The following is a 15,852-nucleotide window of genomic DNA, read 5'->3' as shown; positions in this document are numbered from 1 at the left end:
ACTCTTTATGATTTCTTCATCTAATACTGACAACTGTTCAGTAACCTTTTGACTTATAGAATAAAGCACTAATATTGATTCCATAAAATGATTTGGTTACTCAAACAACTGCACAAAACAAGTATGGAATTAGTACCATTTTCCTCTATTGATAGCTTGTCCTTCCAAAAGCCTCTCTCAATTTACGTAATAAAACCATATAAAAAGTTATTGTCAAATCCATATAAAACAAATAAAAACTTAAAGTTAATAAGTAGATCCTATTTTGTTTAAAATAGTCCCTGTTTATGCCTGTTGTCTCAGCAAAATTATTAGCAACCTCCACACTTTCAAAAGTCCCCATTTGACCAAGAAATTGCATGATATCGCTCTCTAAAAAAGATGTAACTAGCATTTTAGAAATATAAATGTCTGGAAGGCAAATAAATTGCTTAGGAGGTTTCAGAATGCAGTAAGTTACTTAACATTAAATGTGAGTTCATAGGCTCTGAATGTAGAAAGCAAACTACAGAAATAAAAGACACCAGAATTCAAATCAATTAGTATTAACTGAGTGTTTACCTTATGCTAAGTAAGTGGAGACATGAGTAATACAGAAGTTACACTTTTTTTAACTATTTTATTCACACACACACGCACGCACACACACACGCACGCACCTGAAATAAGTGAACACATGAAACATATATGTTATTCCTGAGGAGTAGGGATTGAGGGAAAGGGGGCATTTGAGACAGGAACTCTTTTAGTTTTGTGCTTTATACATTCATGTTGTCTGAGTTCTTATAAGTATGCATTTAATTTAAATTAAAAAGCTTTATGTATAAAATAGAAACTGTACAAATGATAAATATTTTTCAAAAAATTTTTAACTTTTCCCTTGCAAAATCGTCGGCATTACTTTTAACATTATCTTCAAAATGCTAAAATGTTTTAAGAAAGTAAATTTGGCAATGCTGAAGCTGCTTAGATTTGCCTTTCCAAGCAAAGTAAAATAAAGCATAACAAATTTCTAACATCCTTTAAGATAAAGTACAAACTAGCAAAAAAGCACTTAAAGTTAGCAATCACTACAGTCCTGGAATAAATGCTGAGAAGAAAAATGGCCAGTAAAGCAGAGCAGAACACCTAAGCATTTCCCCCATGTCCTCTCACTAATAACATGATCGTGACTCAACATTCAAAAAAGCAAATTCATAAAACGCAAAAACACCTACTACATCATTCCCAAGAAAGCACTTTTTGATCACGTGATATTGGCAGTCAGTCAAAATTTTTCTTTTCAAGCATTAGTTGATCAGGCTACCAGCAATAACTTTCTTAAAAGTCATAGATTAAGTCAGTCATTCCAGGATTTAAATAAGCTCTGAGTCGCTCACTAGTATGAGATGGAAAAAAATACATTCTTCCCCTTTCTAGCCTCAGAGTACTACCTATCATTCAGCTTCACTGTATTTTGGAAAGCAAAATGCCTCTATTTTTAGGGGTCCACCATAAACAAAAGTTTTAAGTAAGTTTCTTAAAAAGTTGCTCTATGAATAACTAGAAGGAATTCACATTAAAAACACAAATCCTTAAACTGAGTGATTTAGTAGTTATATTTCTAAATAACTGCAGAATTCTCATTCATAGTATAATCCTTGCTGATAATTTGATTATGTTTTCAAAAATAAAACCATACATTCCTCTAACAAAACTAGATCTCTGAGAATGTTGAATGTGTATGGGCTGCAGCCAACAAAGATCAGCAACTGACTGTGCAAGAACTAGGAGCTGCTGTGGGGATTCTAAAAACTGCTGTGTCTGAGATTTTGACGCAGGGTCTTGGTATGAAACATGTCTTGGCAAAATTTATTCTGAGGCTTCTGCTACCAGAGAAGAAGGAATACCATGTTGCAATTGGGAGAGCTTATGAGGTCCCAAGGTGCCTACTTTGAAGGGGACTGAGGTGTCATTGTCTTATGTACAATGTTTCTTGTATCTTTAATAAATGTCTCTTTGATTGTTAAAAAAACAAAACAAAACAAAACTGGATCTCCATGTACAAAAAATATCTCATAGAAAATTAACACCCAAGCGAGCTAAATGATAAACTAGTCAGACCAAATAGACATTGAGTCCTAAAAGGCTTGTATCCCACACAAACCAAACAAATAGAGCAAAAACAATAACCATGAAATAAAAAGAAAAAATTCTATACTTGGCTTGGCATTTATCTGTAAAAAATTATATATGCCAAAACAGTTTTTATATATCTGATTTTACCTGCCAGTAAATATCAAGCAGAAGGAAACAGGTTCAGTTATTACTAACGCTGTTTCAAGTGTAACACAAAATTACCCTGATTTAACTTAATTGTCAGAAATCTATCAAGATGGTCTGAAATACGACTAGAATATATGCCCATAAAGACAGTACTTTGTTTTGTTCTCTTCTGTATCCCCCTGGCTAGTGTTGGCTTGTAGTAAGTAGTCAATAAAAATTTTATAAATGAATGAAATGAGGAATTCTGAAATGTGACTACCTGTTGACATTTAAACATAAAAAGTAATCAAAGCACAAGAAGTTCTTGCAGATCAAAAATCAGAGTATTCATGAAAAAATTGTAACAACTCAGTTATTACAAAGTATTTATTTTATACATATAGGTGCTGAATTTTTTTGAGGCTAATTAAAAATTTTTAGGGGGAAAAAATGAGAAATTGAATAGGAGGAAAGACATTGTTCTATATAGACAGTACAAGAAGCAAGACCCAGTAATGACAACTAAGATCTCCCCCTAAGAACTCACAGTCTCATGCCAAGTCTTCTCATGAGCACTGTTTTACTCATGTTACTCTGGGCTTAGAATTCAGCGTTACAATAATGATTTATTCCATGGGACTCTCTTATGAGTATGGTACCCTCTGGATGATCTGGGGGTGGCAAGGTGAAATAGATACAGGCCCTCCCCAGGAGAAGTTTCAAATCTATTAGAAGAGATAAACACCTGTCTACAAATAACTTAATCAAGCATGGTAAAATAGGTGTTATGGGAGAGGTACTAAGGGACACCAAGGAGAAAGTTAAGGGGGATGAGTAAGGTTTCACAAAGGTAACATTTTATTAGAGCGCAGGATTTGGACAGAGACGTAGAGGGGGAAAGTGTTACAGCAGTGGGCCCCGCTGGAAACAGCATGATCAGATGGGCTGTCTGAACTTCGCTTTAATGAAATGAGGGCAGGGTTAAGGAAACTAACAAGGGATGCTGAACTACTCGGGAATTAGAAAAGGCAAGGAAGCCTTCACAACCCCAAGTTGAAGAAACAAGGAAGAGGATAATGTTTGTTACCGGGATGAATCAGAGGAGGAGCTATTCAAAGGACACTCTAGTCGTAGATAATAGCCACTGACAGAAAAGTACCAAATCAGAGAAGGAGCAAGATAAAATACCTTCAAAGATTCTCTTTTCTTCCTTCTACCTTCTAGTGCTGCCTCCCATCAGCTAACCCTAACCAGAAACCAGAGGATTGTCAGGACACATACCTAGGCTGCGGGTTCCATCCCGGGTCAGGGCGCTCACAGGAAGGGAGGCAACCCTTCAATGCTTCTCCCTCACATTGGTGTTTCTCTCCTCCCCGCCCCCCAGCCTTCTGTAAAAGCAATGAACATATCCTCGGGTGACAATTACAAAAAACACAAGTAAACTCTCATCATTTAGTGTAACTTTAAAACTGAGTGAAAGAAACATAAAGAAACCAGATTTTAAAACACGCTCTGGAATGCAGGGAATGTGAAGAAACAACTGAGTAAGCAGAATAACTTGTTTCAGGTGGCACATTTGGGAAAAAACAAAATAAGCTGTTCAGTCAATAGAGCAAAGAAGCAAAGTTCTCACTGATGCCTCCAGAAACAAATGAACTCCAATGTGGAAAGGACAAGTCTGGGTCTCAGTCTCAGTCTCTCCCTCTCCCCGTTTCCCTCCCGCATACACACAGACACACAGAGAGCAACCACTCCTATTCCTTCATTACACAAATATCCACTGAATATCTCTTATGTGCCAGGTGCTATCACCACTTTCAAAGGGCATCTTTAAGGATAATACAGATACTAGCGAATATAATTAATCATTACCTAATCTTCTGGAATGAACTCAAACTGCACCCCTTACAAGCAGTCTCCCTAACTTCTCTAGCCAGCAACAATCTCTTTTACCTATGATACTATCACAGAACCAATTTTGCGGTGGCACTGCTATTAGCATTCTTTCAACTATATTAGAGGTCAATATAAATGGCGGGGGGGGGGGGGCACGCGTGCACAGCTTGTCTGCGAATCTGCTCACCATTTATAACATAGTTTCCAAGCATTTTCTCCAAACTTGTCTCTCAGGTGTGGCAGCAATCAGGGAGCCTGGTGACTTTGGAAACGTTTCTAACTCACAGGAATAAACTTAATTACAATACAACTGAGTCAAAGGTCTGCACACTTAGGAAATAATTAAATTACATATTTTGATCATTTAAAAAGCATTCATTTGAGGACATACTATGTGCCAAGCACTGGACTAAAGGCAAAGGCCGTGGGGATAAAAAGAGGGGAAAGGACCTCTGATCGCTAGGAGATCGGTGCCTACAAGAATCAGGTACATGAACAAAAAATGTACAGTGCAAACTAGTGACGGTTGTAATATAGATATGAAGAAGTGCTGTAGCACAGAAAGGTCAAATTCTAACTCACTTTGCCTGAAGAAAAACAAGAAGTAACACACAAGCTGTGTGTTAAAGGAAGAGCTAGATATTTGTCACTTGACAGATTTCTGAACAACTGTAATTCTAAGCAGGAGGGAAAGGCTGTGAAAGGACAAAGGGCTATGAAAGGCTATGGCATGCTCTAAATGATTAACAGTTCACAGGGCTAGAGTAGATGCCTTGGGTAGAGCACTTGCAGGTAAGTCCAGACTCAAAAGAGAAAAATTAGGACCAGGTTGTAAAGGGCCTTGAAGGACATGCCACACAGCTGGACTTTGGAAAAGGAACACAAAACAGACTGTTAAGTGCAAGAGTGGTCCACTTGGATCTGATTTTGGATAGAGTATGGGGAGAGAGAGCCTAGTGATTGAGAGATTGTTTAGAAGGCTTGGCAAACGTTTAGGTAAGAAAATGTTTTGCAAAAGTCTAGGTAAGAGACGATGAGGGCCTGAATTAAAGCATTACCGTGTGGGGAAAAGGAGACCACATCAAAGAGCTATTACTAAGGCAAGTTCACTAGGACCTGGTGATGGACATGGAAAACCAAGGAGGGAGAAAGTAGCTGTAAATGGCCTCTGTGTGGTGGAACTTTTAGGGAGAGATACTTGGATTAGTTATATTTCAGCCTAAAAACTATTACTTCAAAAGTAATCTTTGTTTAAACCTTTCCAGAAAAATCTTGGATATAACTTCAGGCTAAGTACATTACAGGAATCATAAAAACTGTCTTCTTCTACAGAATCCCCATAAACATCAGTTATCACTCTACACTATAAAGTTTAGCTATTGATAGAACTTGACATCTCCCTGGGGACATTCTAGAATTTCCTTTTTAGAATAAAAGCCCAATATCCTCTTTCTCAAGCAAGAGACTGCAAACCAGGCAACTGCCTAAATTTTCCAATCAGCAGAATATATTAGTATCACAAAATGCTTTCCTGGCTGAACGAAATTTACACTGGACTAAATTCTCTGCTGATCTTCACATCAATGGTGGAATGGTTAAGTGGTTAGATTACTGCCACACATAATCTTTTCACATTAACATATATATATATTTATACCATCTAGAACTTTATAAATATCAAAATGGATGTGACCACAGCCTTTGCTATGTATGGAGGGGCACTCGAAGTGTGATGTTATCTCTGTGAACACTAAACTCAGGACAGTCTGGAAACACATCTGGCATCTCTGTTCTCTCTCTTATTTCCCATTTAAGCTCTCAGACCAAAAATCTGATTTTTAGTGGTTTCTATCTTCCCTGTGCTAGGAAAGGTAATATGGTGATTTTATCCAGTTGTCTTATTGTTCAGCTGCACAAAAAGTCAAAGTTTAAAAAAATTTAAGTGCAGGTGAATGAGGGATGTTAACACTACTCATTAAAGGCCTCTATCACCTACTCAATTCAATACAGGCAATGTACTGGGGGATGATTCACAAATAGTGGGTGAGAATTTCCAAATTAAAGTTCACTACAAAAGCTCTCCAAACTGCAACTACTATTTTAAGATCCTTCCCAGCTTCACCACTCAAACTAGGAGAAATAATTACTTGATTTGTTTTTAATTTCCTACACAGCTGAAAGTAAGTAGTTTAATCAACAAGTAAAACCAAATGTTACTTCAAATTAGCAAAAAGTTCAATTCATCTCTCACTCTTTCATAACGAAAATTACAGTATGGATGCTGCAAAAAATGCATGATTCAAATATGCTTCCCAGTCTATTCATTACACTCACATTTCCATAACTAAGCAGTGCTGAGAAGCTAAACCTTTCCTTTCAGTTTTCATGAGCCCCATAAACTATTCCAAAGTTTTCAGTATTTTTGCACAAAATAGCCAAAAAGCATAATCCAAGTCCCTCCCCACACACATACTCACAAATAACAACATCCGTAATTAATTACACATACAGAAACGGGGCCAGGCAAGAACACAGTGCCAAAAATAAAACAACAACATAAAATGTTTGGCTTGTAACTGAAGATTCTAGTAAGGGGCAACTGGTCAAAATTAAGCTTTCACATTAAGAGAAAGCTTAACGTTTGTGTTTAAAATAAATAATATCTTGAGATAGCTTTAGAAAGGAAAACAGTTACACAAAAATGAATCGAAAAAGAGGAAGAGATTCTCTCCAATCTGGTTTGGTGGCTAATGACCTCTCGATGGAACAAGAGGGCCCTAGCCTCAGCCTCAACTCATCCCCGCAGGGGAAGTGAGGAGAGCTCCCGGGGATGAGAGGGCCTGGGCGGCCACGTCGGCGTACTCACCCCAGGGGGAGCCGGGAAGGAGGTGGGGAGAAAACATTCGCGCCCAAGGCCCCAGGTACTCAGGGGTGGGGTCCGGACCCTCTCCCAGACCCCTGGGGTCTACTCACTCCGCAGCTGGCCGGCAAGAAAGCCATTCGCCAAGGCCCCCGCCCTCTGTGCCTCCAGGGGAGGGAGCCGGGGGCCACTTCCGAGCACCCCTTTTTCTCCCCCCCACGCAGATCTCCGGGCAGCACACACACAGTCCTGCCAGGTTCAGCTGGTCCCCGGGGCACCCCCTTACCCTTACCCCTGTCCGGCCCGGCCCCTCCCCGGCCTAGGGGCCGCACCGATTGGCTGGGCCTGTCGACTCCTGGCAAAGAGACCCCTGGCGATTGGCCACGGGTCACCTGCTGTAGGGAGGTGAGAGGCTGACGATGGATTTTGGGGTGGAGAGGCGGGAGAGAGCAGGCCACGGAGGGACTGGCACGCAGCGGCGTGTGGGCACTCAGCCGGCTCTCCAGTTCCCCGGCCCCGCCCAGACCCCACCGGACAGGGGTTCGGCCTCACCCGAGCTTCGGACACACGGCTGCCGCCCCCAGGAAAGCGAGGTCAGCGCCGGAGAGAGCTCAGCTTGGCTTTCCGGCCTTCTGCCCCGCGTTTCCTATAGAGCGGGGACTAAACAAGGGCCCGGGCACAGACACAAACGTGGTTTACACCCATCGGTTTCTAGCTTAACATCTCCAAATATTTTGTCAGCCGCGGAGCCGAGTTTCATGTTGATAAACTGTTTTTGCTTACTTCCGGAAAGCTGTTTGTTTCGCATGCTGGGGAAGTGCTGAAGAGGAGGAGGCAGTGAGGGGAGGTGGAGACACTGTATCAATAAACAAAAGCATGGGTGCCTGTTTTATTTAAAAATCCAGGGAAACACCGTGGGCCTGCTGTTATGCCACAGCTCCATAAGGAATGTAGGTGGCCTGTGAACATGCTTCAGGAATCCAAATGTCATAGCCTCAAATTAGATAAAAAATTCAGACTTAGAGGACCTTGACAGAATCATCCCTCCAAAATGCAGGGAAATCACAGTCATGAATAACTTACTGATCTGAGGACACTCTTTTACTGCTCTTACTATTTTTCCTTACGGCTATTTATATATACCCGTAACTCCTAAGCGACCAATAAACTTTTGTGGTCTACTGCTACCCTCTACAACTAACCTAATGCAAACTGCACACAAAAGCCTCAATAAATGCTTGATGTATCTGTTAAAGATTCCTTCAGTTTTGTGGGGTTTTTTTTAATTTTTTCAAAATGTCCAATAACAGCCCTGGCCAGTGTGGCTCGGTTGGTTGGAGCGTCATCCCAGAGACCAAAAAGTCACCGTTCGGTTCCCAGTCAGGGTCCATAACCAGGCTGTGGACTCCATCCTGCTCAAGGCACATACAAGAACACAACCAATCAATGTTTCTCTCTCTCTCTCTTTCTTCCCCCCTCCTCACTTCCCCTCCCACCATCCCTCCCCCACTCTCTGCCTCCCTCCCTCCATCGTTCCTCCTCTGTCTCTGTCTCTCCCTCTCTCAAAAGCAATGAAAAAAATGTCCTCAGGTGAGGATAAAAAAAAATGTCCAATACCAAAGGTACTTACTTCGTCCCACATTCACTCCTCAAAAGCCTGGTCCTCTTCCAGAGCCCCCTGTGTCAGTAAATGAAAACCACTACCATCCACTCTATTATGCAAACCATAAACCTAGCAGTCCTTCCTTAACACTTTCCTCATTTCACATTCAATCCATCACCAAGTGTTGTCATTTTTACCTTCCAAATACATTCTCAGTTCTGTCCACATGTCTCCATCACCACCACACAATTACAGGTCCTAGCCACTTGCAATAATCTTAGTAAAGTCTCCCTAGATCTGCCCTGGCTCCTCCAATTAATTCTGAACACTACAGTCACAGTAATTGGTTTCCAAAACCAATTTCATTACACCCTCATCACCCCATCCCCCAAATAAAGAACTTCAAATGCATTTTATCGTGCTTAGGATACACCTCAGTCTTTAACAACGGCCTTGCAAGGTTTAGCCCTGCTTGCCCACTAGCTCCAGCTTATACCTTCCACTCTGGTTTTCTGCACTCCACATAATGACCTTTTTCAAGCTTCCTCAATTTGCCATGCACCTTCCAACCTCAGGACCTTGGCACATGCTTTTATTCCTGTCTTTTACACTCTCCCTTTGACACCAATCCCCAAACTCCATTCATTGTACCTCTACTTATCATCTCCCTACCTATGTGAATTCTTCCTATTATGTTCTCATAGTCCATGCAACTCTCCTATGTGAAACTTATCGCAGCTATTTTACATGTATGAGTTTTTCTTTTTAATTAACTTTGAGTTTGAATTTGCATACAAAAGAATGCATCCATTTTAGATGTGCAGTTCAATATATTTTGATAAATGTATGCATACATATAACAGAACAGTTCCCGTGCCACAAAATTTCCCTGTGCCCCTTAAGCAGTCAATCCCTCCAACCACTCCTCTGCTTTCTATTTGCATTATTCTTTTTAAAAAAATTTTGTTCAGTTTATTTAAAATTTAAAAAAACAGTTCACAAATTTCTCCTAAACCCCCTATTCCCCACTTCTTGCAACCACCACTCCATTTCTGTATTTATGAGCTTGTTTTGTATTTAGATTCCACAGAGAGATCATATGGTCGTGGTCTTTGCCTGACTTGTTTCACTTAGCATAATGCCCTCCAGGTCCATCCATGTTGTCTCAAATGACAAGAAATATTCTATTGTGTGTGCGTGCACTATAATTGCTTTATCCATTCATCCATCAATAGACACTTAGGTTGTTTCCATATCTTGGCTATTGTAAAATAATGCTGCAATGAACATGGAGGTGCATGGATCTTTCTGAATTAGTGTTTACATTTTCTTCAGATAAATACCCAGATGTGGAATTACTGGATCATATGATAGTTCTACATTTAATTTTTGGAGGAACCTCCATACTGTTTTCCATAGCGGTTGCACAGCAGTACGCAAGGGTTCTCTTTGCTCCACATCCTCATCAACACTTGTTATTTCTTATCTTTTTCGTAATTCCAACCATGCTAACAGGTGTGATGTGGTATCTCATTGTGGTTTTGATTTTCAATCCCCAGATCATTAATGATGTTGAGCATCTTTTCATGTACCTGTTGGTTATCGATACATCTTCTTTGGGAAAATGTTCAGATCTAATGTCCATTTTTAAATCTGATTATTTGCATTATTCTTTGATATTTATGTTCACCACTAGACTGTAAGCTTAATGAGGCAAGGATCTACATATCTGATTTTGTTAAATATCATCCTCGGTCTTTAGCCAAATGGCTGGCACATATTAGGTGCTCAATAATAGATTTCGTATGGGAATAGATTCTGAAAATAAACAATCCCATGATAAATATCAAACAATAAACAGTGATGCAGGAAAAATATATTAATTTTTGCCAGATGGACTAGGTCAATGTGTAACAACTTCCACTGATACCATTTTAAATTTTCTTTATTATCTGCTTTTCTAGCAGTAAATTTTGTGCCTGAGCTGACCAAAGGACTTAATTCAGTATTAGCTGATTAAACAGTTCTCCAGGCCCGGGGGGAAAAGCCTATATCTCTAATTCTGTCTATGTACTATACAGTTTGACCCTTACATAAGAGACATAATAGTTATTTATATAATTCTTGCTTACCAGTTCTTTTTTGTGCTTATGTCTCATCTTCCCAACTAGACAAAAAGACCTATGGGGTCATCAAGGACTTTGTATTTAACAGTGTCTTCTCAAGTGCTGTTTTGTTAAAGTGTCCTCTAAACCTCCCATCATCATGGGTCAGTAGTTTCAAAATCTAATGTACTATCATTTTTGACAGTTTAATGCAAACAGTTAAGTTGCTGTAAAAATTTAGTGGGCCAAATTATCATTAGTTTTTATTGACAGGCTTACGTGTCTGATTAGGGGTAATGGCAATTGAGAATACAATTTATGACAGTCACTTAATAATAATACTGAGTTTACATCAATTGCATATATATTTAAAGAGGTCATAGCTATAGTCCACAATATTATACTATAGATAAGTATTTGTTATAGATATATAGTTCTCATATTTCTAATTCCACTATAAAGTTAGTGTGCATAAAAGATATAGCATTTAAAATGAAGATTAATTATACAACACAAAGCAACTTTACCCATTTCACTCCAAAAAACTGTAGGACTTCTAAGTAAATTTGGCAACTCAAGTGTTTTTAAGGAAATCTACAAGTTGTTACAGAAGAAAGTTAAGTAACCAATGCCTTAAACACATGTATGACAACTGATTACCTACCCATGTATCAAAAAGATCTTCAATACTTATTTCTGAATTACATAACTAAGTGATTAAACTAAATTTGTACTTTTTTCCCAAGATAAAGAAGAATAGATTACGGTGATTAACAAGTGTAAAAAAACCAATAATGCTGTACACCCACATTAAACTTATATAGTGATGTATGTCAATTATTTCTCAATAAAACTAGAAAAAATTAAAAACTAATATAAGACAAAAAAAACAATAACAAAAAACCCTCTAAATTTCCTTCTGGCTGCATCTCACCAGATGCATATTGTTTTATATGGAACAATTAAAAATAAAAACACTAAGGTTCAGAGTGGGGCATCTTTAAAAGGGCAAGAAGTCTACTGAGTAAAAAATAAGCCAACTTTATGTATGGCTTTAAAGATGAAAAGAACACTTTATACAGAATTCGTGTACTACTTTAAAGAATATTATTTCTGCTAGAGAGTCAACTAATGTTTACCTAAAATCACATTCTTCTCTAATATCATCCCAGGCATAGATGACAAATACTTTTGATACAAATTGAAGGAAAAAAAGAAGAAAAAACTGGTTTTAAAAAAAAAATCACAGTTTCCCTAGTAATTTGCCTAGCAATTGAGGCCAAATGATTAGAGCAGGTAACATTAAAAGACAACTCTTAGAAGCAAGAGATGCAGCTCCACCATTTTATCTGACCAGTAACCAGAAGTCTCAAAACAAGTCAGCCACGAAGTTTTCAAGTGGAAACTTTGGCCAGATGGAATAAATAAGACCACTGGGCATATGGTAGAAGCAGTCCCTATCTTATGATCAAGGCCACCATGTTCCAACAGTTTGTAAATTATTTGTAATTCTCAACACATTATCAAACATAAAGAAATATTTGTTTAAGGTTAGGAATAAACACCCCACAATGGCTATGGTAGTATACAGTATTACCTTGTTTACCACTGTATCTTTAGTATAGGTGTCTGTTGAATGAATGAAATGCCAGGTACTATGCTAGTTGATAATGGCTGGTCTAGCAAGCAGGACAACGAGAGTGGAGGGGCAGAAAGCTCATGTTTTTCTAGATGGACTTTTCAGTACCACTCAATCTAAAAAATTATATTAGTTTCTATTGCCCCAATTTTTATAGGTAAAATCTGCATTTGTCACTTACCTTTCTTCTGAAACAAGTTTTAGATTTCATTAATAACACAAGTTGACAAACTTGGTTAGAAGTACACAGCTCCTTGCCATAAGATGAGTGAAATGGCTTTGTATCATTTAATTACTCTTCATATTAAATGCTCTAGCTTTCATGTACTCTAACTGCACATTAGTGAAAGGGTGTGGGAAAAGGTATTGCTTTTAGTTTACATACTTCTACATAGCTCAACAATTTTTAGAATTTTTAGTGTAACACGTTATATTATTACAGTCTTTAAAAACTTCAACTTCATTATGATCTTTATTCTTTATACTAGACTGAGGTCTGTAAAGACAAGGATAATATGCTGTTTATTCACAATTATAACTTCTATAACTATTATAGTGCATGGAACACATGAAATGTTTGATAAATATTTACCAACCAAGTAACTTTTCTAAAATATATTCTCTATATGTTTTGAATTAAGCATGCACTATTTAAAAATTTTAACTGTATTTTTATAAAGAGAAGGCAGGGAAATATGTAAGTTCTTAAAAGATTTCCATAAAAATACACAGTTAAAATAAATTTCTGACAGTTAAAAAAATAGCCTTTAGCTTCTCTAAAACTGTACTATCTATTTAGTTGTTTCCCAAGAATTTAAGATAGATGGTCCACTACTAGTACAACAGAATTAATTTCAAAAATGAATCCTAGACTTCTAAGTCCCAATGTAGGAGCTAGAAATTCAACTGCCTTTAGTAATAACAACAATGTCGGCAATAGCCCTCAGTAGAATTTCCTTTTCTTATAGGAAATCCAAGTAACAGGATACTTCTCCAAACCCTTTACCTGTGGAAGAGGTGACACATCTATATCACAGTCACTTCCTTTGGGACACAAAGAGCCCCAAGGGAGAAAAACAAAACACTTCTATTTTTCTACATGAATCAAATATAAAATCTAATTGAGGTTTAGGGAAACATTACAATGGTAGTCAACAGAGCTTTACATATTGAAAAATTGAAATATATATTCAGAAAGCTAATCTTCAATGAAGTAGCTTAACATTCAAGAAAAATACTAAAAAATTCTACTTAGTTACCCAGTTACACAGATAGCCATTATAGAGAAGAGTACAAAATCGAGGTCCTAATTAAAGACTAATTTCTCAGCTAGTCTCCAAAATTGCACACTAAATACTAATTTGTGTTTGTTTATAACAGAAATTTGACAGTTCTGTAATTATCATACCGAAGTATCTAATTTGGAAAAAAGGTTTCAGAATGGCTCCATTGTTTTTTCAGCCTCGATAATGACTTGAAGTCTGCATTCTATCACATCTTCCTCATGCATAATGATGTTTTATCAACAGATTCAATGGCGTATCTGGTGAGGTTTCTACCAGCTCTCCCCATTCCCTCGGTCATATTCTTATACAAGGTAGCATGTCCTTGTTTTCTGGGGGCTTGAGATAAAAAGCTAATAGATAGTAAACAAATGGTAAAGGGTAAAAATATCAAATTACAAGACAGTAGCAATAAAACTCCAATTTGATAACGAAGCCCAATTTCTTGGCTCAAAGAATAATCACAGACGCCATTTAGTATATAACGATTTTTTAAATATCTACTCATTTACAGCATCAAAGTAAAAAACTTAAAGGTCTATACTATTCAATTAGACATCTACATGAGTGTTTTCAAACTAGAATCTAAAATGTCTCTACCACAATCTTCTGAGTTTCCATTTCTGATAAAACTATAATAATTAGCAAGATGCTCCTCAACTTATGGTCAACCTATCATAAGTTAAAAATATCATTAAGTTGAAAATGCATTCTAACTCACCGAACATATAAGTGGGACCATCTGTATAAACACACACTGAATCAGGTCAGTAACAGCCTTTAATCCAAGTACTACCAAGTTATTTCATTGCCCATGTTTTTGTTTATAATCAAGTTGGCACCGAGCACCTACCACTACCTGTCACAGAAGAGACTTGATCATATAAATTACATAGGTGTGAATTAAGATCCAACTAACCTCATGTCATGTCCTGTACAAATAAAGGCTTCCCACCAGTCAGAACAGAAAAAAGTGCTGAGACGATAGAGTTACCACGTTCCACAGGAGTGTATGCATGCCAAACGTAAAAAGAACCCATACCCTGTCAGTACCATTTTCACATTGTAAGTAGTAATCTGCGTGATAGCCACACAAGCTGCTATAATTCAGTATGTCTTGTATAATATAGGGTGCTGCAAACCCTACAGGACATAAAATCCTGAGTCTTTTTCCAGTGATTAATTCCTTGTATGGGAATATCTCAGCATGCAGTTTGTAGTACAGCTTACTAGTTAAATAAAGAATATGAAAGGTTTCCCTCCATTAATCAGTATCATCAAATATCCACTGAAAGCCTCCTACAGGCTGACAAGAGGAGTTTAAGCAGCTCAGTAGCCCTTCTGGCCTCTTTTCAAGAAGTACTCTAATTTAGTTGGGTGTAATTACATGAAAACATATCACAAACTAACGTACAACAAGTTTAGAATGACTATTGGAAACTCAACTTCCATAGGAGTTAAAATGAGATTTTAGTTGTCTTCTCTCATCCTCAGACTATTCAAATTGCAATTTGTAGATACCCACAGAGTAGAAACAACAAGAAAAGCAAAGGAACAGAGGAAAGCTAGAAGGAAAGGGAAAAGGTAGAAGAAGATCTGCTCCAGTTGAAGTTACAGTCAATCAGAATGGAAGGAAGAATGGAATTAGTATGTACTGAGTACCTTCTATGTAGAAGGCATAATATGTTAGGAATACTATAATACCTTACCACAACTACTTTATTGAAGTTTTATACCTATATTTAAAGATCAGATAACTGAAGTTTAAAAGAAATTAAGTACTTACCCCAGATTACACAGCTAGTAAGAGGACAGAGCCAGGACCATGGCTCTGAAGATATTCTATTATAATATACTAACTCTTAAACCATATTTAGATACTTGGACAGTGCCTGTTGGGCTTTGCCCAGATACTAGTGGGAACATACTATCAATAAGGTAAGATTTCTCCCAAACCTAATAAAACTTATAATCTCAAACTGGAGATGAGTTATATAACATTATATTATTAAAAGACACAATGCACATAAAGCCCACACAGTTCCTGGCATTTAAGAAGTGCTTATATATTAATTGCTGCTATTATTATTAAAAGTGGAATATTATATGGGCTACACAGAAATGAAAATTACAGCAGAGGTTAAGGAGGTAAGAGGTTTTTTTTTAATTACAATGATAAAAAAAAGGGAGCATGAAGAGGTAATATGCGTACTGAGTATTGA

General features: G+C 37.7%; 1 protein-coding gene across 7 annotated transcripts in view; it reads right to left on the bottom strand.

The window, feature by feature from the left end:
* Nucleotides 1-15,852, bottom strand: part of OSBPL9 (oxysterol binding protein like 9) — a 124,690-nt gene that overhangs the window by 48,876 nt on the left and 59,962 nt on the right. The window contains exon 1 of one of the 7 annotated variants that reach the window (XM_054572947.1): nt 7,293-7,359. The exons of 4 other annotated variants lie outside the window; for them this stretch is intronic. Coding sequence is in view for 1 of the 3 variants with exons in the window: in XM_054572938.1 (XP_054428913.1) it covers nt 7,114-7,140 (27 nt within the window). In the remaining 2 variants the exon portion in view is untranslated. 2 more of the 7 variants (XM_054572938.1, XM_054572956.1) reach the window with 2 other exon arrangements.

Source organism: Pteronotus mesoamericanus, unplaced genomic scaffold (assembly GCF_021234165.1).
Source record: "Pteronotus mesoamericanus isolate MK-2021 breed Mesoamerican mustached bat unplaced genomic scaffold, CSHL_Meso_final contig_105, whole genome shotgun sequence".
In the NCBI taxonomy this organism is placed as follows: Eukaryota; Metazoa; Chordata; class Mammalia; order Chiroptera; family Mormoopidae; genus Pteronotus; species Pteronotus mesoamericanus.
Note: the sequence above shows the minus strand (reverse complement) of the source record. Positions and strands in the feature narration are given on the sequence as shown.